The sequence below is a fragment of the Macrobrachium rosenbergii genome, chromosome 8, assembly GCF_040412425.1.
Source record: "Macrobrachium rosenbergii isolate ZJJX-2024 chromosome 8, ASM4041242v1, whole genome shotgun sequence".
NCBI lineage: Eukaryota > Metazoa > Arthropoda > Malacostraca > Decapoda > Palaemonidae > Macrobrachium > Macrobrachium rosenbergii.
In genome coordinates, this window is record NC_089748.1 from 67,132,769 (window position 1) to 67,157,444 (window position 24,676).

General features: G+C 40.5%; 2 protein-coding genes across 5 annotated transcripts in view; one reads left to right on the forward strand and one right to left on the reverse strand.

Annotated features, from left to right (window-relative positions):
- The first annotated feature begins 897 nt into the window (after positions 1-897).
- SerRS-m (Seryl-tRNA synthetase, mitochondrial) overlaps positions 898-24,676 on the forward strand; it is a 73,059-nt gene continuing 49,280 nt past the window's right edge. The window contains exon 1 of one of the 4 annotated variants that reach the window (XM_067107908.1): positions 898-1,023. The gene's annotated coding sequence lies outside the window, so the exon portion shown is untranslated. Of the gene's footprint in view, positions 1,024-20,916; positions 21,162-24,676 lie in introns of those variants that run through there. The other 3 variants (XM_067107906.1, XM_067107905.1, XM_067107907.1) reach the window with 3 other exon arrangements.
- LOC136840941 (26S proteasome non-ATPase regulatory subunit 8-like) lies at positions 5,855-12,789 on the reverse strand. Its single transcript, XM_067107909.1, has 6 exons — positions 12,559-12,789; positions 10,373-10,445; positions 9,878-9,980; positions 7,663-7,855; positions 6,901-7,086; positions 5,855-6,353 (listed from the first exon to the last, which is right to left on the reverse strand). The coding sequence occupies exons 1-6, from the start codon at positions 12,673-12,675 to the stop codon at positions 6,219-6,221; spliced, it is 807 nt and encodes a 268-aa protein (XP_066964010.1). The 5' UTR covers positions 12,676-12,789; the 3' UTR covers positions 5,855-6,218.

Consider the following 24,676-nt stretch of genomic DNA (forward strand, 5'->3'; position numbering starts at 1 on the left):
TATATATATATATGTGTGTGTGTGTGTGTGTGTGTGTGTGTGTGTGTGTGTGTGCACTGCAATCTATTTTATATTTTCAAAATCGTTCACCACTAAAAATTATTGATATATGCAGACTAAAGTACAATTCTTTTATGCAAAATTCTGTACTTCATATAAGTCAAAATCTTGTGCTTTTTCTTTGTTTTATTTTTATGTAGTTATTTTTGTGTTAAAAGTATACTGACTGCTTAAATAACGAATGTTTTTTTATTTTAATCAGATTATATTTGGCTTTCAAATATTTGAGATTATTCATATTAGAATGCAAAATTATTAACTTCAATAGACCTCAGAATAGAAATATTTCGAAATATATTTTAGAGTGGTGGTTATTTTACCTGTAAAAAGTAACATATTTCTTCGGTAATTGAGCAAGAAGGGGGGAAAAAACAAAGCTGCCTTAGTGTTTCATCTATACAGTACATTACTTTGTGCTGGACCGAGACTTTCAATATGGCCACCCAAGGTCACTCGCTCGGCAGAGAGATCGCCACTCCATCTATGGAGTGAACCGGGACGTTTCGTACAAATATGCGTCGAGACCTGTAAGTCTTTCTCTCATTTTTCGTTTAGACCAGTAAAACTTTCTCTCATTTTTCGCTCAATTACCAAAATTACTCATGAAATATACGTAAGTATAAACTCTTACAGCGCCATATTCGAAATATGGACATTTTCAGCAGCATTCAGCTTTAGTATTACCAAGAATGAATCATAATTTTTAATATTAAAAAGAGTCAACGAGGAAACAGGAGAAAAGTTGTCCCATTTGTACAGAGCTTGGGCAGAGGAAAGCAAGTAGACCGCGTGACGTCACGTTTCTTAACTCCCATCTCCTTAACCGCGTTAATCCTGCGCGTGAGAAGACCTTGTATTCTCTAGACCTTGAGTATTACAACCAATGACCCCAACTCCTTGGCCAGATGTATACGTCGTGTCGTCATTCACCAGAAAGTAAAGCAAACTAACGGCTGTAACCGTGTAAGTAGTTTTCCATATTTATGCATTGTTTTTTCCTGTTACCGTCTCCTTTGCAGGATTAGAAAAAATATTTGGTTGATTAAAAAAATTTGATTAGAAAAAATATTTGGTTGATTAAAAAAAAAATTTTAAGTATTTATTTCGTTATTTGACTGGCATCGCTGGTTTCTTAAGAATGAGAGATAATTATTAATCGGTGGGATTGGTGTTGGATCTTCAGTGTTTTTACAGATATCTAAAAGAAACATTGGTAGTAGTCTTCGAGCACCTTTTTACCCCTGTAAATGCTTTCACTAGTTTGCATATCCACAGCAACATTGCGATAAGTATGTCTCACATTCTGAGGCCTACTGCTTGTATTTCATGCACACAAATAAGAGTGACTAGATCTGTGTTGATGAAACTAAAAAGTAACATTAGGTAGGCCTGTTCTTTTTCAAGAACACTGTCCACCCCCCATATTTTATAGACCTACTTAAGGTTAAGGGGTCCTGTCTTTTTTTATGATGATGTTTTCACAGGTGAAATATCCATCAGCCAGTAAAATCTTTTGATTCTATATGTTCTTAGGCCTAATAGTGTTCCTGGGGACAGGAAAGAGTGTTAAGTGGCCCTTTTTTAAAAAAATGTACATTTTGCAAACACAAGCTGTGATTCTTATGTAGTTGTTCTTACCTGAGTCAGGTCAAGGTTTTTGTGAACCACAACAGGTAGTGGATATATGTTAGGATAAGAGGGAGCTGGTGGTTCTATTTCAGTTTGAGTGCAGAGTGTAAACAACAAAAAGTGTCCATGGTGTCTTAAGGCCCGCTTCCTGGTAAAAGTGCAGGGGAGAAAAGCATGCTTACCCAGGTGCCTATTCTCCAGGTCACAGCCTGCATTATAGCAAATCAAAGACGTTTAAACGGGTACATCGTAACTAACCTAGTCTTCCCTAACCTAACCAGTTGTGTGGTGCTGTGCACTGACCTGGCCTGGGGATAGGGAGGGAGAGGCACTGGGACCCCCCCAATATAACATCAGGCATAACAGAATTACAAGAGCACTAGTGTTCTGCAGTATTACCCATTTCCCAGCTTGTCAAGAGCACTGCCAACTGGGAAGCAAACAGTGAAGGAGGACATGCCTTCCTTGGATGCCATGTCTCCCTGTGGGAAGGTAACCCCAGTTAAAGAGGCTAGAGACCCTCTTCTAGGGTTCCATTACCTAAGAACCCTTGGCCCCAGCCCAGGGAGTGAGAGCCTTCTCTGGGGATACTTTGTGGCCTGGCAGGAACCCTACCAGGAGGAGTGACCCTCTCTAGGGGTGCCCAAGCTCCCACTTAAGACATTGGTGAGAGATGCTATCTGGAACACTTGGCCCCTATCCCCAATATGAGGCCCATGTCTAGGTATGCTTCCAAGCTTGGTAGGAGTTCTGCCTTCTGCCTTTATAAAGGATATAATAATACATGATCTGGCTAGCCAAAGCACAAAACAAAATCACAAAGGACATAACCTACATAAAGGAAATCAAGGTATCAGTTGGAAAAGTGCTAAGGAAAAAGGGTGATATCATAAAGAGATGAAAGGAATATTTTGAGCAGCTACTAAACAAAGAAAATAGGAGTCATAAGGGGAAGATGGAAGTCAAATTTTGTAATGGTTAATGAGATAACAATAGGAGGGGTAAAGGGAACTCTGAGAAAGATAAAAGGGTTTTGTTAAAGCTACCAGGTCAGATGGCATGGTTTTTGAGGCATGGAAGACACTGAGTAATGAGGGAATAGTTATACTGTACTTTGAGAGTTAATGAAGCAAGTCATGGAAAAGGAAATTGTATTAGAAAAATGGAGAGGAGCACTAAGATACCAAATGCAAAATTGTTTAAATTATGGAATCATTGAATTAATGGCCCATTAACATTTGAAATAATTAAGACAGAATATGCAGTCAGGAGGTGAAGATCAGGTATTTGTTCCGCCCCGATATACAAATCATCGGTCCTTTACATTAGGAATTGCTTTCAGGCGCAGGTATTTTGAAAGGAATTGGTACAATTGATGGAATATTCTTCTTTACTCCAGGTAATGGAGAAGTACTCTGAGAAGCAGAGGCATCATCTTTATCAAATTACAAAATGTAGTACATAGACAGAAAGTTAAAGGGAGCTAGAGGCACCAGAAAAATATGTGAGAGTAATTAGTTATATGTACTGAATTGTAACAGCCACCATGAGTATGGTAGGGATGCTCCTGGGATCAGCGTTGAGCCCCTTCTTGTTCAGTGTCATGGGGAGTAAGGGAGGAGCCCCATAGGTGCGTATTTTATGTTGATGATGATTATGTTTTGTTTGCAGAACTAGGGAGTAAGCTACTGTGTCAAGAGTTATGCAATATAAAGCGATGAAAAAAGACGAACAAAGACTAAATACTGTGTTCAGTAATAGATCCAGTGGATGATGTGAATAGAAGTTAACCATTAAATATAAAGCAACTGGAATAATTTGAAAGGTGGGGGCGGGAGGGCACCCTGATCAAAAGTGAAAGATACATAAGGTGGTGGTAAGGCCTGCCATTTTGTATGGGCTAGGAGTAGTACCACTGAAGAAATTAGACGAGTGGAGTGATGAGAAGAGATAGGATAAGAAATGAATACATACGGGATCAGCAGGTCACTGAAGTGGAGGAGAGAGACCATCATCATCATCTAGGGCTGCCTTCCCAGGAGGGAGACAGAGCCCTTGCCACCCTGGAAATCATCTCTGAAGGTAGGTCTAACAGTAGGGGTGTGAGCCAAAGTCTCTTAGGGAACGCATCCCAGTAGTTGGTCTCCAACCCTTCCCCTGGGGATGCCATCCCAGAGGAAGACAGGGCACCTCCAGCAGTGAGTTCCTTCTCCATGGCTACCTTCCCAGAAGGAAACGAGAACATCGCTATATGGTCACCACCTAGCCAAGGGTAACTAGATATGGCATCCAGTGTAATTGTGCGAACTGTTGAGATTCTTCACATGAAATCCATGGGTACAACTGGAGGATGCTGGGTATCGTTCATCTCTATACCCCGAAAGTTGTTCTAGCTAACAGACATTGCTGTCTTAGTTGGTATATTCATGACTTAGGATAAGTTTTTTGCAACTTACCCCCTACACTTAATGATCAGGAGATGGCATGATTAGCATTAAACTATATACCAGTTGGAAAGTCAGTTGAATGTAGTTTTGAGTGGTGTAAACAAAATTAGTATATTTTGTCTCAGTTGCTTGAATTTTACAAAAGTTTTGCAAGTGAGTAAAAAAATATCTGATTTTGGGTAACTTCAACTCATCATTTTGGCTACAGTATTTGTTTGTTGTTTTGCATATTGGAACACGAGCTTAAATTCAGTATCTCCAAACTGGTACCAAGATTAGTACAGTATCCTGGCATGAAAATATCTTTGTGGAGAGCTGTAAATAGATGGCAAAAGTAAAGTGTATAAGCCACAGACAAGTTGTACCAAAACTCAGAAATTTTGAAGGGTTAAGCAATTCATAATTTAAGATGGTGTGTTGTCCAGCAACCCCAGTTATTAAAGTTGGTGTCATTGTGCAGGTAAATAATTTAACCCAGCCACTGGTGGGTGCTATGCCAGCTGTACTCTTCATGAGTCCCAAGCCCAGATAAATAGCAAGGGTTAAAGTCAGATGGACATTTGTCCGTAAATCATCTGCCAAAACCAATCATGGGAAGAGCTTTCTAGGAATTAAGTTGAGAAGGATAGTAGTGTTATCCAAGAGAAAAATATACACTTGAAAAAATATGCCTAGCTCCATTAGTACCTTTTAGATGGCACCAACAAATATTGACAGCATCCATTCAGCCTTAGCTGCATCACATTTTGCTTCTCACAAATTCCCCTTATTGCTTGTTTTGTTGACCATACATTTCTTTCAGTAATTATGAAGTTTTCTATTCATTTTTATTATGAAGGATTGTAAACAATGTTTTATTTTGATATGATGAAGATTGGAGAATTAGGTGCATCAGTAAAGGGATATTGCTCATCTTTTTTGGGGATATAGTCAATCAGATGTTCCTTGGTGTATTTCTCTTAAACTTTCTTTTAATTATCCCCATCAGTGTATATTGTTTGTCACTTAAAAGCAATTGAGAAATATGATGTTCATTATTATCAACCTTTTAGAGTAGTAAAATTTTCCTTTTCTTTTTCACAAGGAGCCTGTCTGTTCTCTGCAAACTTGCTATGCAAGATTATTGCCTGCCACCTCATTCCATAATAATTTGAACACAATAATAATGATTATATCAGTGTATCATGCTACTACTTAATTAAGGGTCTTTGTAATAAACTTTTAAATCCCCAGCTGCATTGCACACTGTCTTTAATGTATGCAGCTACAGAACTCAAGCTTTTTCCATTTCCAAATTTGCCTTGTATTTAAGAACAGATCCTTTAGGCTAGTCTTGTCAAAAAAGCTTAGTCAACTTTGGTGCTAAATTTCTAGTGACATGGTCACCCCTGTAGGGAGACCATGCTTTCAGTGCACCTCAGTCATTATTGAAGGGTAGTTGCAGAGTCCCTTTGCCCCCTGGCTGCAGCCGCCTTTTAGCCTATTATTTTACCTCCATTCCAACTTCTTTAATCTTGTTGTTCAACCACTCCAACACTTAAGTTCTTCAAGTTCTAAAGCTTGGCTTGAGAACTTAAATTTCATAAATCGAATATTGCATGGTCATACGAATGTTTACATTTATATGTAAATATGTATGGAAGTGAAATGTAATAATTTACTTATAAATTTCTTGACATCCATATGAAGTGAAGATTGTAAATAAAAAAAGAAAACCATAATTTCCATATAATTTATTACAAATATGTACCACTGTATGGCATTGGAAAATATAAATTGAAAAACAGATTGAAATAAAACAGAAAATGGTTGGTGTGAAATTTACAAGTACAGTACTTTATACAGGTTCCAAAATACAAATAAAAATAAAAATAAACATTGAACCAAGAAAGTTCCATAAGGCCAATCCGTGATAAAACAATTTTCCTTCGAACAACAAAGAATGTTGCATTAGTTTAAAAATTTTGAACTTAATTTTGACACTATATAAATATTGTTAGTCAAGCTGTAAAGTATTCTGTTTTTACTTTACCTGTGTGAAAATATATATTAATCACAACAAAGAAATAGCAATATTAATATCTAAACAATCTGCTCCATCTCTCGTGCGTAGTTAATCATCTGATGTGCCAATTCTTGTGATGGAATACTGTCATCACTCTTACGTACTTCCTTCTTGAAATGTAGGTAACCATCATTGCCCACTTGCCATCCTCTCTGTCAGGTAAATGAAAATAGTTACAAGAAGTTTCACAGGAACATATGCATTTAAATTCTAAAACCTGTATTTTTGTCTACATATGGGTGAACTCCATTCATACAATAAGTACTGTATAATTATGAATTCCTTGAAAGACAACAGTATCCAGCAATTTATGAAATGAGTTTGAGAAATATCTATTATAGTGTAATTAAGCAAGATATAATGGTAATAATGTAATAATATGGTAATGTATCACCAAATGGGACATACATTTCAAAACTAATGATTGAACAGTAATGTATCATAGACAAATATAAAACCTAAAAGCAAACAGAAACAATGTTATAAAAAAATGTAAACTTTTTGAATCCACTGGTCTGCAAAAGCTACACTAAACTTCAGAAAGAGTAAAAGCATAAAATTTGCCACATCATAATTATTCCTGCCAATAAAAGGTAAAAATGTGGTATATTCCTGGTTTCAGGCTAAAAACCAGTACAATGATTGTGCATAAAAAAAATCCAGAATTATCCCTGTGCAGTTAAGTATCATTAAACTGACCTGCTCACAATAGTGAAGTATTTCTTTAGTACTGGAGAGATACAGCATTTTCCCAATATCTTCTGGTCTGATGCGATCATAAGCATTCTCTACACAGTCTGCAATGTCCTCCCTAATGGTAGCTAGTAACTCTTCAATAAAGAATTTGTAACCTTCTGCAGGTACTTCTCCTTTTGCTAGATATATCTGTTAATGTAAAAGGATGAAATACATTAACTACCAGTTAGATGAAGAATAAATGTTAAAATACATATTAAAAATTCCAACCTCGAAACTATAAACAGCATCCTTCACCATTTCATGGGTATGAGAAATGTGGTAGGAAGGACCAATACAGCTACACTTTTTGGTGGTGTTACAAAAAATACAAACTACAAGTTTATCATCACCAAAGGTTCCAGTGATTATAAAATCTTCATATTAAAAAAAATGGTTCTCAATTATTATAGTTAATAATTATAGGAGCAAGCAATTTCTCAGGCTTTCTATTTTCACTCTTCTGCTAAAGGATATGCAATTTTTTTTTTTTATCAAACATATCCCAAATTTCCATAAAAACATGAATATCGTGTAACTAAACCACCTCATTTTAGCAAGAAAATTTTTTTTTCCTCAGATCAAAAATGAGGTCCATGTCTCGAGCCTAGGTTTTCATGCACCCATACAAATATAAGTAGTTCATATTTCACTGTAACCACTGAAATTTACTAGAACACAATGACAGGTATTTACAGGGATGTTCATTTTTGTTGCCCTTCTTACCTTATTATATGCTCCTTCCATTAAATACTGCTCCATAGCAACAGGATGCCTTATATACACGTTGTCAGTTACCGCTGGGGGTGGCAGATGCTCTAAAGCTGTGTGGAACTCGCCAACTTTGTTTTGTGCGAGAAGACACAGCAGGTCCAGTCCTAACAGCTCGTACATATAGGGGGATTCAGGTAACTGTTCCCTGCCAAGTAGGTCCATGCAGAGGTTAATCATGTGCATTATGAGGGTCAATTCTTTAATCAGGAAATGTAAAAAACTAAAAAATACTTCATATAGTACATAAAGTTCATTACATAATTGAGTAAATGTAATTGGGAAACAGAACAAAATGTTTTATCAAAACTTGATAAAGAGAAATAAGCTTACAAAAAAGATGACACAGGATATTGGTTAATGATAAAAAAAATCTGCTATTGGAAAACTAGCAGTCCTGATATTTCATCAAACCCCAAAACAAATCCTTTTACCTTATATTTCAAGGTAGATATAACTACATGTGAACTAGCATACAGTTCCATACATTTCTATATAGTACTACTGCTAACTGAATTTATCGGTATGGTATCTGCAGATAATGAAGTCTTCCAGCAAAAAGCAAATTTGTCCATACACTATATGCCATGTAATGAAATGGGGATCATGTGTGCATGTGAAACTATAGCTGTCTCACTTAAGTAGATTCTTGGGACTATAAGACATTTGTTTGGTGAACTCTGATTGGCTGGTATCAGGAGGTAAGGCAGCTCACTCACTGCCTCATTTTTACGTCTGTTGCTCAGAAAACTAGCATTATGTTTATATTTCTTCATTTATCTTACTTTTGCACAAGATAGGAAAGTTATGGTCATACCATAGGATTCAATATTAATTGGACAACTAAATCCTGATTTCCTGAAATCAATAAGGTAAAACACAAAGGAAAGTTATGGTCATACCATAGGATTCGATATTAATTGGACAACTAAATCATGATTTCCTGAAATCAATAAGGTAAAACACAAAGGAATTACAGTGAGTAAAAGTGAGGAGAGAAGCATTTAATTCTGTAGACCTATTTTTACTTATCGAATTTTGCATCATTCATGTGATCACGATAAAATAAAACTTGTGTTTTCATACAATGAATTCACCCTGAATACACTGGTGATTTCAGATTTTAGATGCATGTGAAATGTAAGAGAACATGAAGAATATGTCTTATGTTGCATCCGTTCCTGACTCAGTTTGGCAGTAGTGCCGAGAGACCGTGATCTGTTATTTATTATGTAGCCTACAGTATGCAAATTTCTCACATTGATTAAATTGAAGCCAATGCATCCAGGTGCATCCATTTGATTATTAATTTTTTCTTATCAGATATTTCCAGACATATGGACATATATGATATTGGAGTGAAAAAGTTCAACAGTCATAATGGGAATTCTATGCATTTATTCACAGAAAATGTAATGACATAATAATTTGGTAAATACTGTCGAAACTGCAAACTTCTCTTATCACTGATCGGCAACTGTCAACGGCACCTCAAAGCTCTTGCTGTTTGCAGATCATCTCTGGGCACTACTGCCAAACTGAGTCAAGAACGGATGTAACATAATAAGACATATTCTTCATTTTCTATTCACACGCATCTAAAATCCGAAATCACCAGCGTATTCAGGGTGAATTTATTGTATGAAAACACAAGTTTTATTTCATCTTGATTGCATGAATGATGCAAAATCCGATAAGTAAAAACAGGTATACAGAATTAAATGCTTCTCTCTTCACTTTTACTCATTGTAATTCCTATGTATTTCATCTTATTGATTTCAGGAAATCAGATTTAGTTGTTCAACTAATACCGAATCATATGGTATGACCAAAACTTTCCTATCTTGTGCAAAACATGAGATAAACGAAGAAATATACTGTATATTGCTAACTTTCTGAGCTACAGACATAAAAATGAGGCAGTGAACGAGCCGCGTTACCTCCTGGTACCAGCCAATCAGAGGCCGCCAAACAAACGTCTTGTAAGCCTAAGAATCTACCTTAAGTGAACTAGCTATGATTAGCATGAAACATCAATTCAGGGTTAGTTGGTAAGAAGACTAAAGATACAGCATTGTACTAAATGTCCATAAATAACACCCCCCTAAAAGATGTGAACTTAATACCCTGAGTGTGCTCAGGATTGCTATACAATTGTATGGCAACTTACCTGTAATCCATATAATATATCTTAAGCATGGCAATGTATCTCTCAAATGATGGGATATTTTTTGTTGCAATACTCCAAAGAGCTCCAATTTCCAATGTGTTTCCTGAAAATGCCAGAAAAAATTCGATTTAAAATAGCTTGACATGTTATACATGTATAGAGCTACAAATAGCATGGATGTTACCCTCATGTGAAATCTATTAACATGGAATAACTTACCTAACTTTATATGAACAGCAATAAGTGACAAGAACTGCAGCAGTATAATTATGTATATGCATTCATATCTAATAAGATTTCAGTTCCTCAAATTCAAAAAACTAAGAAACTTGAGTTAAACTTTCTAACAGTTAACATGATAAATACTCTAAGCATTCCTTATAGTATAGTACTAAAACCAAAAACAGTTGTCTCACAATAAACAAGACTATCTTTAAATGTAAACAAAAACAACTGAATGTCATTCTTGCTAGATAAAAGAAAATTTTTACTTACTTGCAACCAATAACTCTTCTTTGGATACACTGTGACCCATGGATGGTAAAAACTGGAGCTTTGTTAACTCCACCTACAAGAATGTCAAGATACAAAAATGTCAGTACAAACCACCAAAAATTCATAAACCAGAATCTAGTTCTTCATACAAATGTCAGCCATATTCTTAAAAAACACCATACTGTACAATATCAAATATAAAATCTTGCTGCCAATGTAACCATTACAATGCATAAACTAAAAACAATAATTTCAAAGCATTAACTGACAATGCTGATATTAAAAGCTATGGAGCTTGCTTTTCACAAAACTGATTCAAAGCCTATTTATTGAATAATATCCCATTCAAATTAGTCACCAAGAATATAAAAAAATTTCTTGTATATTGCAAAAAAATTTGGTTACCAGGAATTTTCTCATTCAAACTGACACTGAAATTTCTTATGATGCCAATTCTTGTCGAGTTCCAGGCTACCACGGGGAGTGTAAGTTAGTGCACTATTGATCCCATCCACCCTGCCAGAACATGAAAATGATCTTATTTCCTTAGTGATGAAGATGAAGCAGTCTATATTTCCAAAGACTGAATCTTGATCAATATAGGCAGTCCCCAGTTATCGGCGATCCGGTTTTATGGGGCTAGTCTAGTGACGACGATAACCGGATTTTCAACACTGATCTCCAGTTATTGGCGCTGATCCCCACTTATTGGCAGCACCGACAACTAGGGATCAGTGCTATTATCGGCAATTTTCGGTTATCATCATGCTGTCGGGAACGGAACCCTGCCGATAACCTGGGACTACCTGTACAAAATAATATTGCTTATGCTATCTTTTGGGAGTTTCAATGAGTTCATAAGGGCAAAGTTTGCAACTTTCTCCCAGTTTTTTCCAGCCTGCATATTCAGATTTATGTAGGCAGCCTTCAGTGTAGTAAGTGCTTTTGGAGGTCACAACATAATTATGTGTGCCTTTTGGCTGTACCTCAAAATCTTATATAATATGTGCCAAGGTATGAGGGATGGTCCCTTAGAATTTTCAAACTGATGCATGACTGGGTTAAGATGAATTCCACTTTAGGGTGTATGGCACTTCAGGTCTGGTGAGGTTAGAAGGGTACACTGGGTGCAAAGCCACCCAAGTCGGGTAAGACCCAGCACCCTAGGTTACATTAGGTACGGCCAAGAACTCTGGTAAGTTTAGGACTGATCCCTGCAGCTGGCCTTGTGACATCTCTATTCTTTACAATGTATTCTTTGTTAATACTCATCATTAAGGAGAACTACTGTATGTAATTATTTTTTTTACTGTACTTATAAGTGGGTTATGCAAATCAGACCATTTCCTGTTTATGCAATCCACTCATGGTATTCCTAAAACCCTGGTTTCAAAATTGGGTTACCTAATAGCAAAGGCTAATTATTTTGGGACTGGAGAAACACAGAAACTAGATGTCTGCAACATCAATAACGGTTTGGAAAACTTAAAATACATTATAGGTGACTGGAAAAATATATGGCTAATGTAACTCGATTAATATGTCTGGTAGTATGCAAAGTAGGGTGAAGGGGTAGGCATTGGTAAGTTTGCCTCCTAGCAAAAACTTACATAGAATAATTACTCTCATCAGCTTGCCGACCCAATTTTTTCACGAAAAGTAACTTTTTCAAGATGCCAAATTGACGTGAATAGCATCGCACAGCTCCACTCTGCATCCACTCTCAAAGGGGTAGCCTAGGCTAGTCCATATGTTAGTTGGGAAGATCCAGGAGGGGCAAAGTCGTTTGGTTAGGTAAGGGCATGACATTCTGGGAAAGGGTAGGTTTGGCCCGTCATAGGCTAGTATTACCCTATAGGCCCATTACGGGGGTTTTAGTGTCTCCTGTGATATGTAAAAGTACTGCAGCCTTAAAAAATAAAAATTCAGTTACTGACAAAATACCACATCAGGTTTACAATTATAACTAGGCTGGGGTTTATCTAGTTTGAAGGCTTCCTGCACTGGGTCTACCCTAGCCTAGGCTATACTATAGCTTTTAAACTGGTGCAAATTATCGACCTAGAGATTAGCCTACTACCTTGTGACAGTAATTCTGTAATTATGCCTTAAAAGTTGGGTCCATATGAGTCTTCTGAGCTTAGTTTGCCTACCTAAGAGAAACTGAGCACAAATTATCACCTTACCTTTATGTCGGAAAGGTATTTTCCACATGCTTCAAGGTTTCTGTTCTTTTTAGACCATTCAGTCTTGAGCTTTTCATAAGCAGAAACGACGCTTCTAACGACGTTATCACGGCTCATTGTGACTGTTTATGGAACTTCGTCTGTGCAAAAGGATGACTGGCAAAGTATAACCTCTGCTGTGGTTGTCTGAAATTACAGAGTTTGACACTATGTAGCGTTTCGGTAGCCTGCTCTGTGAGGTAGCATGTAAAACAAAAGTAATGTCTCGCACATACACTCGTCATGCAGGGTGTCCATAAAGTCTCTCTACAATTTAAAAAACATATAACAAAAGCCATTCAAGAGATATCTTAATCAGATCTGTTCTATGTACTCAGCAGTTATCAAAGTTTTCAATCACATTGCATTTGCGTATTTCAGGTTCCCTATTGATGAAAGAGGTGCTGTTAAATGAATCCCTGAAAAATGGTTACTCAAGAAAAGGCACAATGTGGGTCATGGTTTATTGAAACAAAATCGGATATACAGACTCAACGAAAGTACAGAACTAAGTATGGAAGAGATCCACTGTCACGTCCGTCAATTTGCGCATAGCACAAGGAATTTATGGAGACAGGGACGGTCTTGGATAAAGTGAGGAGTGGACGGCTAAGATCTGAGGTAAACATCGATCGTGTAAGACAAGTCTTTGATCATTCCCTTAGAAGTCCATCCGTATTGCTGCCAGACACTTGCAGCTACCACGTTCAACAGTGCACAAAGTCCTACACAAGAACTTGCGATTGCACGCTTGCAAAGTGCAACTCGTAGACATTTTGGGGCCGGGGGACACCGCCCCATTTGGGTCCCCTCTTATGGGTGGGAGGCGAGCGAAGCGAGCCAAAGCATCGGGGGGGAGGGGCGCTGTAAGCCCCCCGGGAGAGCAATTGTAGGATCATTTTAAAGGCACTTGTAAATGAAAACTTCAGAAATTTTATTTCTTAAAACTAGTGTGAAGGTTCAAGAGAAATGTCAAAAGAGAGACTGATTCTTTATTATTCTCGACAGGTGTTTCTAAAACAAAAAGCGGACGGAAAGGTAGCAGGCGACCCGAGGGCCCCGGCTGCGTCCATACAGAATTTGTGTTTTCTGACAAGCATAAAAATACGTACAATATTCGTTACACATGGCATATAAAAGGTAGATATTCATATCGGCGGAAAGGCCGTACAATGATGCATAAGATGAGGTACATAAAGAATCTGAAATAAAGACAGGTAATATACATGACCTGATTAATGTACAGGTACATCTGAAGGGAGAAACACAAGAAAGGAGAAGCACAATTTGTCGCCCTTACAAATACTCCCCCCCCCCCTCCGCCCCAAGACAATAATTGGAGGAGCAATTATTGGATGAAATAACATTAATCACGGAGGCGCTGGGGCAGTCGGAGTGGGCCCTTGCTTCTGAAGAACTGTGGGTGCGGGGTGGAGTTGACACCTGGGGTTGGCTGGGTGAGTTTCCTGGGCCGCCCCGGACCCCGCCTTGGTGGGGAAGCGGGTGCGTCTGCAGGCAGGTATTGAGGGGGGACTCTGGGGCGCCTGCCTTCTTCTTCGCGTCACTGTCCAACAGGAATGCGGGTTTTAGCCAGTCGATGGTGATCCAGTCATCCCGCCCGTGGATGTCGAGGAGGAATGCTTTGCTGGCTAGCCTGATGACTTGGTGGGGCCCCCTCTAGGGTCTGGTTGAGGGTGGCCAGCGGGCATCCACCCTGACGAAGACATAGGAGCAGGAGTGTAAGGCGGATGGGCTGTAGGTGATGGTTCTGTCGGTGAAGGTCTTGTGGCAGGGCATGAACTTTTGTGCGAGTTCACTCAACCTCGGGGCGGCGGGGTGTCGCCACCATCGGCCGACAGCGGGAAGAATTCTCCAGGAATGGCCAGTGTTTCCCTGTAGACTTTATCCGCAGGGGAGGCATTGCCATTTGCTTTTGGTGCGGTGTGGAGACCCAGCAGGACCCAGGGTAGCTGTTCCTTCCACCTCTTGTTGGTGCAGCGTGCCATGAGAGCTGCTTTAAGAGAGTGGTGCGCCCTCTCGACCATGCCGTTCGCTGCAGGGTTGTATGCCGTTGTGCTGTGTAGAGTTGTACCCATCAGGTGTGCCAAGGAGACCCAGAGATCTGACAGGAAGGCAGGACCCCTGTCCGTAGTGATGCTGTCTGGCACTCTGAAGCGGCTTACCCAACTGGAGAGGAGGGCCTTTGCGCATGATGTTGTTGATGCTTCATCCATGGGGGTGCTTCGGGCCAGCAAGTGGAGCTGTCTATGACTGTCAGAAGGTATCTGGCTCCCCCCGACTGTGGATGATGTGGCTGAACTGCTGACAAGGCTGGGGAAAATTGCTGATCCCGGACTCTGTGTGCCAGGATGTTTTGCTTGTCTGGCACGGGATGCAGCTCCTTGCCCACTGGCAGACATCCTTGTTGATGCCGTGCCAGACGAACTTGCCAGTCATGAGGCGCGCCGTTGTGCGCCCTGATGGATGGGAGAGACCGTGGACTATGTCGAACACCTGCTTTCTCCTTGAGGCAGGCACCAGTGGACGTGGGCGGCCTGTGCTGGTGTCGCAGAGGAGAGTTGTGTTCAAGTTTGCCAAGGGCATGTCTTCCCATTTGAGAGCTGTGACTGCCGTCGTGTAGTCCGCCGTCTCTGCGTCCGCTGTTTGTTCTCTCGTGAGATCTTCATAGTCGATGCTGAGGTGAAGGGTATTGATTTCTACCCTCGACAGAGCGTTGGCCACTGTGTTTTTCTTGCCAGGAACGTAGTTGATGGTGCAACCAATTTGGAGATGGCAGTCAGGTGCCGCTGTTGCCTTGCAGACCACGCATCCCCCTGCTTTGCAAATGCGTGAACCAAGGGTTTGTGGTCTGTTAGAATTGTGAATTTGGTTCCCTCCAGCAGGTACTTGAAGTGCCTCACAGCCTGGTAGATAGCCAGCAGCTCTCTGTCGAAGGCACTGTAGCGGGTCTCAGCTGGCAAAAACTTGCAGCTGAAGAAGGCTAAGGGCTGGGGCGTGCCGTTCACCAGCTGCTCGAGTACTGCACCGCAGGTGATGTTGCTGGCGTCCTTTGTCAACCTGAGGTCAGCAGTGGGGTTGTGGTGAATTAAGGTGTTGGCACTGGAGAGGGTCCTTTTCGTTTGAATGAATGCCTGCTGCTGCGGAGCTTCCCATGTTAGTGTTTTTGGTTACCCCTTCAGGATTGATGTCAGCAGGTACATGATGTGGGCAATATCTGGGATGAAGCGCCGGTAGTAGTTTATCATCCCGAGGAACTCCTGAAGGGCCTTGATGGTTTGCGGTTCCGGGAAATTTTCTATAACTTTTACTTTAGAGGCTGTGGGGCGCACTCATATAGTTTCTGGGCGTCGTCGACTAAGGCATCCACGTCTAGGTTCTCTGCATCCCTTAAATGGCGCTGAACTTCTCGCGGGAGAAGCCGAAGGAAAATTGCTTTTGTTAGGTCTATAGTCCATTTCCTCCCATTCTCATCGCAGCCTGGGAGTGTTATCAACCCCTGCAGCTGGTCCCAGGCTTCCCTGGGTGATGCATCTCCAAGGGGCGGGATAACAGGAAGGGGCGGGATAACAGGTCGAATGCGTGCTGCGCTCTCTGACACGGGCATGGAGTAAGAATTCAGCGGTTTGTTTTTTAAGTCCGCGTATGTGACTTTGTCTGGTTGCGTGTCCAGCCAGGGGGAGATTCTGTTGAATACTTCTTCCGGGAGCACCGTCATGACTATGTCTGATTTGGTAGCATCGTCTGAGATGTGCGCCATGCGAAAGTGAGTGTCTGCTTGCCGGAACCATGATGCTGTGTTTTGCCATGAGAACGGGGGAAGATTGACTGTGTCTGACTTTGTTGGTGAGAGAGGCGTACAGACAATGCTCGCTTGTTGGCATTGAGGTTCTCCTTCTGACATCTTTACTTCTCATGTGCCAAAGCGCGGGAAAATGCGCCATTTTGAGTCAGTTAATGTTGCTGATTTTTTCAAGAGGTCGAATGAAGTGCCAAAGTGTGCCCTTTTGGGTACGCTGTATTTAGTCCATTAATGGCACGGTTTCCGCCAGGGAGAGTGCTATCAGAAGCCTAAACTTTACGCTGTAGTTAGTCCGCTAAAGGCTTTCTGATGGTAGGGTGCGGCCGTAGTTAGCCTGTTAATGGCTGGACCAAAACTGCGCTACCTATCCCTGACCCAGGGTCACCAGTGTGAAGGTTCAAGAGAAATGTCAAAAGAGAGACTGATTCTTTATTATTCTCGACAGGTGTTTATAAAACAAAAAGTGGACAAAAAGGTAGCAGGCGACCCGAGGGCCCCCGCTGCATCCATACAGAATTTGTAAGAGCTCGGCGCTGCCTCTTCCAAACACGTGTGTGTTCGTGTGTTTGTCAATCGTCATCATCGAAGTGGACAGAACAAAGCAAGCGTCTCGTTTTCTTTCTCTACAGGAACGCGATTTCAAACATACAATATTTTCGTCTGTTTCTCCCTAAGCATTGTTGTCTTAATGTATGTACAATCACCACTACTTGCATTGCCATGCAAGTATTCTAATCATGTATTCATAATGTTCCAACGAATCTTCTGTATCAAACTGTATGTATGTTTCTGTTGTGAAGACGCCAAACGTCTCTCCATTTTACATATATTATGCTACTGCATTGTATTCATTAATCTGTCTTGAATCTCAAGCAATTGGCCATATGTAGAATTTCCTGGCCTTTCCACTGATGTATGTTTCATCACTGTATGTTAATCATGTCTCCTGATATCGCCATCTGTTTGTCTGCCGACAAACACAGATGTCTGAACCTTTTATCTCTGTTTTACCTGTCTGTGTGTAGACGCTACATTACCGCTCGCACGCGTCAATAACATCTTCGAAGATTCTGTACATTTATCTCAGTAAGGAACAACCAATAAACCAGGAAAAACCCAGCCACTATGTCGCACATACACCAGTCCTTACACTGGTGACCCCGGAGTGACCCAAAGGACCCGGCCGACCCAAGATGACGACCCATCGACAGACCCTTTGCCGCCTCACTGCTTCCCGCCGTTCCTGAGTTCTCAGTAGAAGTCCGACCCTCCAAGATGACCCAACCCACCACCGGAGCCCTGGACGCCTCCTCCAGGAAACCTGAAGCTGCCCCCGCACTCGTACTGGACGAGCTGATCAAACGAAGGACCAGCCACATCATCCTTCAGCCTGCTGCCGCCCCTCTCGAGCTGGCTACCAAGGATCAGCCGCCCTCGAGCCGGCTATCGAAGGATCATCCAACATCACCCTTCAACCCGCTCCCGTCCTCCTCGAGCTCCTGCTGGCTGGTGCCGCCCTTCAGCCTCCTACCTGCCCCTAGCCCAAGCCCTTCGAGCCAACTACAATTGTCAGCAAGACAATTTCCGCATCGTTGCCTCACTTGTGGGGGGAACATTGTAAGAGCCCGTCGCCCCAACGCAGTCTCTTCCAAACAATCAGACGTTACACACGTCTTGGGGGAGAGTACTTTTAAGAGCTCGACGCTGCCTCTTCCAAACACGTGTGTGTTCGCGTGTTCATCAATCGTCATCATCGAAGTGGACAGGACAAAGCAAGCGTCTCGTTTTCTTTCTTTACAGGAACGCGATTTCAACCATACAATATTTCCGTCTGTTTCTCCCTAAGCATTGTTGTCTTAATGTATGTACAATCACCACTACTTGCATGCCATGCAAGCATTCTAATCATGTACTCATAGTGTTCCAACGAATCTTCTGTATCAAACTGTACGTATGTTTCTGTTTGTGAAGACGCCAAACATCTCTCCATTTTACATATATTATGCTACTGCATTGTATTCATTAATCTGTCTTGAATCTCAAGCAATTGGCCATATGTAGAATTTCCTGGCCTTTCCACTGATGTATGTTTCATCACTGTATGTTAATCATGTCTCTTGATATCGCCATCTGTTTGTCTGCCGACAAACACAGATGTCTGAACCTTTATCTCTGTTTTACCTGTCTGTGTGTAGACGCCCATTACATTACGCACGCATCAATAACATCTTCGAAGATTCTGTAAATTTATCTCAGTAAGGAACAACCAATAAACCAGTAAACACCCAGCCACTATGTCACTCATACCCCAGTCCTTACAAATTTGTGTTTTCTGACAAGCATAAAAATACGTACAATATTCATTACATGGTATATAAAAGGTAGATATATTGGCGGAAAAGCTGTACAATGATGCTTAAGATGAGATACATAAAGAATCTGAAATAAGGGCAGGTAACATACATGACGTGATTAATGTACATCTGAAGGGAGAAACACAAGAAAGGAGAGGCGCGATTTGTCGCCCTTACACTACAGTAGGTGTATGTGGTGAAAAATTACGCATTTCACCACCTTGTTGGGTCCCCGGGCGCCAAAAACTATGTTGTCTTTCCTGATTGTACATGGGGCCGCGCGAACGTACTTCGATCTCGTCTGGACAGCGTTAATGCGCGATTGGACATGTCCAGTTGGCAGGAAAGTAGCAATTACTCATCATTGAATGCTAATTAACAAAGCACCTGTGAGGGTGAATCTCATTTTTTCTAAGTAACGTCATTACTAATAAGTATGTGGAAATTGAGCCTTGTTGGATAAGGCATTCTAATACACAAATTGGCACAGCTGGAGAACTTTCCCGCCCTCCTCGAACGACTATAAAGATGGGAGCACACTCACATAGCCGGCTCTTCCGATCCAGATAGTGTAGGACAAGTTCGTAATATGCACTGAAAGGTTCTTTTGTTAACATCACCCGACCTATGACAGCAAGTGAGGTAGGACAAGTGATTGAGATTTGTAAATGTGTCCACCGAGGTTCAGTTCCTAAATTATCTTAAACTTGTAGTAAATATTTTGCTAATTAATATTTGATTAACGTAACGAAGCCTGCGTCGGCTTCAAGTGTAATGTGGGATTCGTTTATTTGAGATATAATTTAGCTGGGGGAAAATTCCTTTAGTCATGCATTTGGTGATGAGTACTTGAATGTAAATAATAGTTGTAAAGAAATTAGTTTTTAACTCAACATTTTAAAACTGGTCTCATTGAGCTTTCCCTAGTTTGTAGACGTCCTCATCATCGTTTGCAATCCTTTAGCTAACAACATCAGCAAAGAAACAGTAGGCTACGTTGTGGGATGAAAAATCGCAACAAATACGTTATTAGAAAATATTTCCAAGAATTGGCATACTAGTCCTTGGGACAATGTAATCGGATACTTCCATGAAAATCATACTTCGTGCAATTTCACTGTTAATGGCTGGCTGAAGCCTCTTGGAAATGACGATTTTATAATCCTTGTTTTCGTAGGTAGATAACGATCCTGTTAAGATGTATGCCAACCCTGTCATGTTTATTCATTAATAATTAGTTTGCCTTATTAAATTAGCCATTAATTACTCACTGAAGAGGAACTTCTGCAGGGAGTAAAGTAGGTTAGTTATAGTATCTCTCTTACGATTACAAAGCTATTACAAGTAATTTTACCGTATTTATATTTGGCTATTGCATCTCCAGTTTAAATGGAAGTATTCGATTGTTAAGTCCCAAGGACCTGAAGGATGCAAAATATCTTCAAGTAGTCTTAAGACATCAGTCTAAAAATCGTGAAAAGTAAAGTAAAAATTTATTGGCAATACATTTTGGTAAACAACATTTTGGGCTTTTTGTTGCAGAAAAGGGCAGTAGTCAAGGATTAAAATAAAGTCTGATGTACTATGCACTAAATAAAGCAAAGCTAAAGACGTTTAAAATTGTAGATAATAAAGGAATTCATTGCTAGTTTAAAAGATGTAATAACAGTATGAAAGAGAAAACTATAAAGTAAAATAGTTTCAAGTTAAATAGCTCTGCACCTAACACAATCAGCATAGTAGGCTACGCCAGCAACTTTGTGGAGCTACCGCCTGGGAACCAGGATATGGAAGAGGAATAAATCAAGAAGATTGTAATTATTAAATACGAGGAGTTGGCAACAGAAGCACTCAAAGTTAAGCTAATGAATACCTTGAACTTATAAAAAATAATTCAACCTTTTATTAAGGCAAGCTATTCTTTATCACAAGGTGCTCATTACTCTCAAATGAGCAACTTGTGATACAGAGTAGCTTGTCTTAATACAAGATTGAATTAGTTTTCATGTGTTCATTAATTTGATCATAGTTTTAATCTTGTTGTAAGGTTAATCCATCCCTGTACGTGGCGACTTGATATTAGAACCCATACTCAGTTTCAATTCCACCCTCCGGTCTGCGTTGGTAAAACTAACTTCGGGTCTTCGTAACTCTGGGAGTTAAGATCTGTGTCAACTGTCAACAAAACAACTCTGAACCGTTCGCAGAAGTAAAATTGGTGGTGTTCCTCGCGTGTATCAAGTTATTGTTTCACACTTGAACGTGATTTCGGCAGCATTTAAAGTGTAATGACTCATGGTTTATGGTTTTATATGAGTGATCGAACAAGTGGACAGTTGTGATGTAGTTTTGAGTATGACATTGGAAAAATGATGTTACAATAGACCTGTGTAAGTTATGTTAGGAATTAGGTAACTTAGGGATAGGCTGTCTACCGGTAATCCAGGCCTAATTGCCTGCCTAAATATATATGTCAGTATGATGTTAGCATATGAGGTAAAGCTGAAGATTACGGTAGAACTATATAGTAGCTCCGCGGCGCCGACAGCACTACAACTTGACTTTTTCCACAGTTTTTTGAATTTACCTTTACTTTTTGGCGCTCGAGTGCAATTAACCTGTAATTAACCCCTAAAGTCCATCCAACAAGGGGTTTTCATACGCGATCTTCACAAGACAGAGCACGGCTACGTCTGTTTTGAACAGTTCATATCCCGTCCGGCAAGTGCAATGACTTGTTAACGTATGGACACCCCCCCCCGGCCAGTACTAAACACGGAGAAGGGACATTTCATGTGGCCGACAACAAACAGATGCACCGCCAGTATCAAAATCTCTAAGTGTAGAAAAAACCAGTCGAAAAGGTAAAAACTGGCACGGAGCTAATGTATAGCATTACCTGTACCACATGCAGTGCACTGTAGGCACTAGGCTACTGAAGGTTCGTTGCAGCGTCCTTTCGGCCCCTAGTTTCATCTGCTTTCATTCGTTTGCCATCGTTCTTTCCACCCTCTTTTAACAGTTTCATATTACAACTGTGAGGTTTTCTTCATATTAGGCCTACACCTTTAAAACCTCTTTACTCTCAGTTTCCTTTTCAACATTGTATAACCCCATAGGTCCCAGTGCTTGGCCTTCGGCCTAAATTTTATATTCCAGTTCCAACTACACTCAGGTTATGTTAGAGAAATTGGTAAATGGAAGAGTGTCTGGTAATTGTAATTTAACAAAAATGTTCAGAGGAAAATTTGGTCTGCTCACTAGATCTATAACATGAAACCTAAGATGCTACCCATTCATCCATTGTGGCTTAAACTGTAGAATATGATGAAGGCTCTTCAGGGATCTCGGGACACCACTGAATTAATTTAAATTTAAACCATTAGGCTATTGCATATTGGGCTTGAAAATGCAATTTTCTGATGTTTTATTTGTGCTTTGGACATTCATTTTGTTAGCAATGGGAAAGCTGGATTTTGGGTGGGGGACAACACAAAAGGGAAATAAAAAGACCTTAATCCTACTGATAGCTCTTATTCAGATTAACTTAAGTTTACAGATTATTAAATTAACCCTAGGTTACATTAACTGAAGCATGGTTGGTGAGGTTATCTGCTAACAAAGTAACCGTCAGAAAAATTCAAAGCTTACATTAAAACATGAAAATGACATTTCCAAGTCCAAAGTGCAATACAGTAAACCCCCAGATTCGCTCTCTCACAATCTTTGGACTCGGTGACTTGTAGAATTTTCTGTGGGTAGATCTAAGTAGTAGCTCCGCGGCGCCGATTTCCTTCTAACTTAACTTTTTCGACAGTTTTTTGGCTGCTAATTATGGATTTACCTTCAATTTTTGTCGCACGATTGTAATCAACCTGTAATTAACCACAGAACTTCATCCAACAAGCTAGGGGACCTGATGGGAAAGCGAGGTTATGGGTGGGGTATACCACCGGGTCAGGTGATTTGCTCCCTCCACCCAACAAGCTAGGGGACCTGATGGGGAATGCAGGGTTATGGGTGGGGTATACCTCCGGGACAGGGTGATTTGCTCCCCCGCTTGTTACTAACCTACAATTTAGGGGACCCCTAGGGAAAGTGGGGTTATGGGTGGGGTAGACCACGGGGGGTGAGAAGGCGACCAAACTTTACTGTCTACAGCATTGCTGCTATTTCGAATGCTGCCATGCATGCGCACTCTTATAGGGGAGCTTTTGATACACAGGCAGACTCCTTACTGAGGAAAAAGGGGGCATTGGGGGGATAATGTTCGTTTCTGGTCCTTCTAAAGTTTCAGTTTTGCAAAATACACTTGGGGACATTTGATTCCCCAGGGGCTATACTGAACACGGCCAAATACATTTGAACCCTCAGGGCCTAGTACTGAACATGGCAAAATACATTTGAACCTCTAGGTGCCAGTACTAAACACTCCGAAGGGAGTTTCAGGGGCTCCAGTACTAAACATGGCGAAGAGGGTTTCAGGAGGAGTTGAGAAGTTTCTCCTGCCATTGGAGGGGGTATGGGTGGTATTCATATGCGATCCTCCCAGGTTAGACCACTGTCTTTCCAACTACTGCACCCGCTTGTTTGCGTTGGAACGATTCATAAGTATTTCGTTTCAGTACAACGGCTGATTCCTTGCCGTACACTCCTTTGAACCTGTAACTTGCCACCCTTTGGCCGTTACCTGCGAAAACTTACTTCAACTGCCGGGAATTAACGTATATTGTTATGGCAATTACAGGATGTTAATTCAGCTGCGCTAAGATCACGGCCTTTAAAAAAAAAAAAAAAACGAATTTTAGCCCCTGGTGCGGTATTGAGTGTAGGCTGGTCATTCAGCAAAAAGCATTCTGCTCCCCCAGAAATAGGCTCGGACTCCCTAAGTTAAGTTTATTGGGGCTTGGTTTCTTAATATATTGAATTGTTTTTTTTTTTTTTTTTTTTTTTTTTCAGATTATTGTATGAGTTCGGAACTCCTGCGGCCTGACTGGTGCCTTGGAAATTGGTTTTCCCTATACTTTTAGGGCTGTTGGTAAAGGAGTTGACGTTTCGTATTTTGCCAGCCCGTTATTCTTCCTAAGGTGTTCCTACCTAGCCCCTGCACCCCCCTCCATTTCCTCGGTGCTTCCCCCCACTGCCGCTTCTCACCTTCCCCCGTATTTTAGGGGGACGTGAGCAACTTTCTCCCTGCCTTCCCCCAACGTTCCTCCCCTTCCCTCAGCTGCTCCCAGGTGATTTACACTTCTGGAGTGCACTTCCACAATGTAAACATGTCCGCCTCATTTGTGCGTGTTCTTCCCCACCCAAAACCCCGAATTCCCACAGTCCCCCTTTACTGTTGGGTAGTGTTAGGGGCCAAAAAACACTTGGCCGACAACAAACAAATGTGTCTCCTTTATCAGCAGCCCAAAAAGTATAGGAAAAACCGATTTCCAAGGTAAAAACAGGCGCGGAGTTAATACCTGTACTTAGAAATACCTTTCTGTGGAACCTATCTATAAAAATTATTTGCGGGAAAACTCACCCAGTCACAAATTTTTTCGTAGAACAATATTCTGTATGTTCATAGTATTTTTGTGACTAATACTGTACTGTACGTACATATACATTTTATAATAAAATAATGATTTACAGTACTAATTTTCAAATTTTAAGTTTAAAAAGATTAAATAGCAACATTAAATAATGAAAATAATAATTCTCTCTCTCTCTCTCTCTCTCTCTCTCTCTCTCTCTCTCTCTCTCTCTCTCTCTCTCTCTCTCTCTCTCTCTCTCTCTCTCTCTGAGACGATGAGATGAGAGAATTTTTATACATATATCATATGCATGTTTATTTGTTTTGTATGATAAATAAATGATTTAATAATTTTCGATTATTACTAATTTTCGAATATTAATA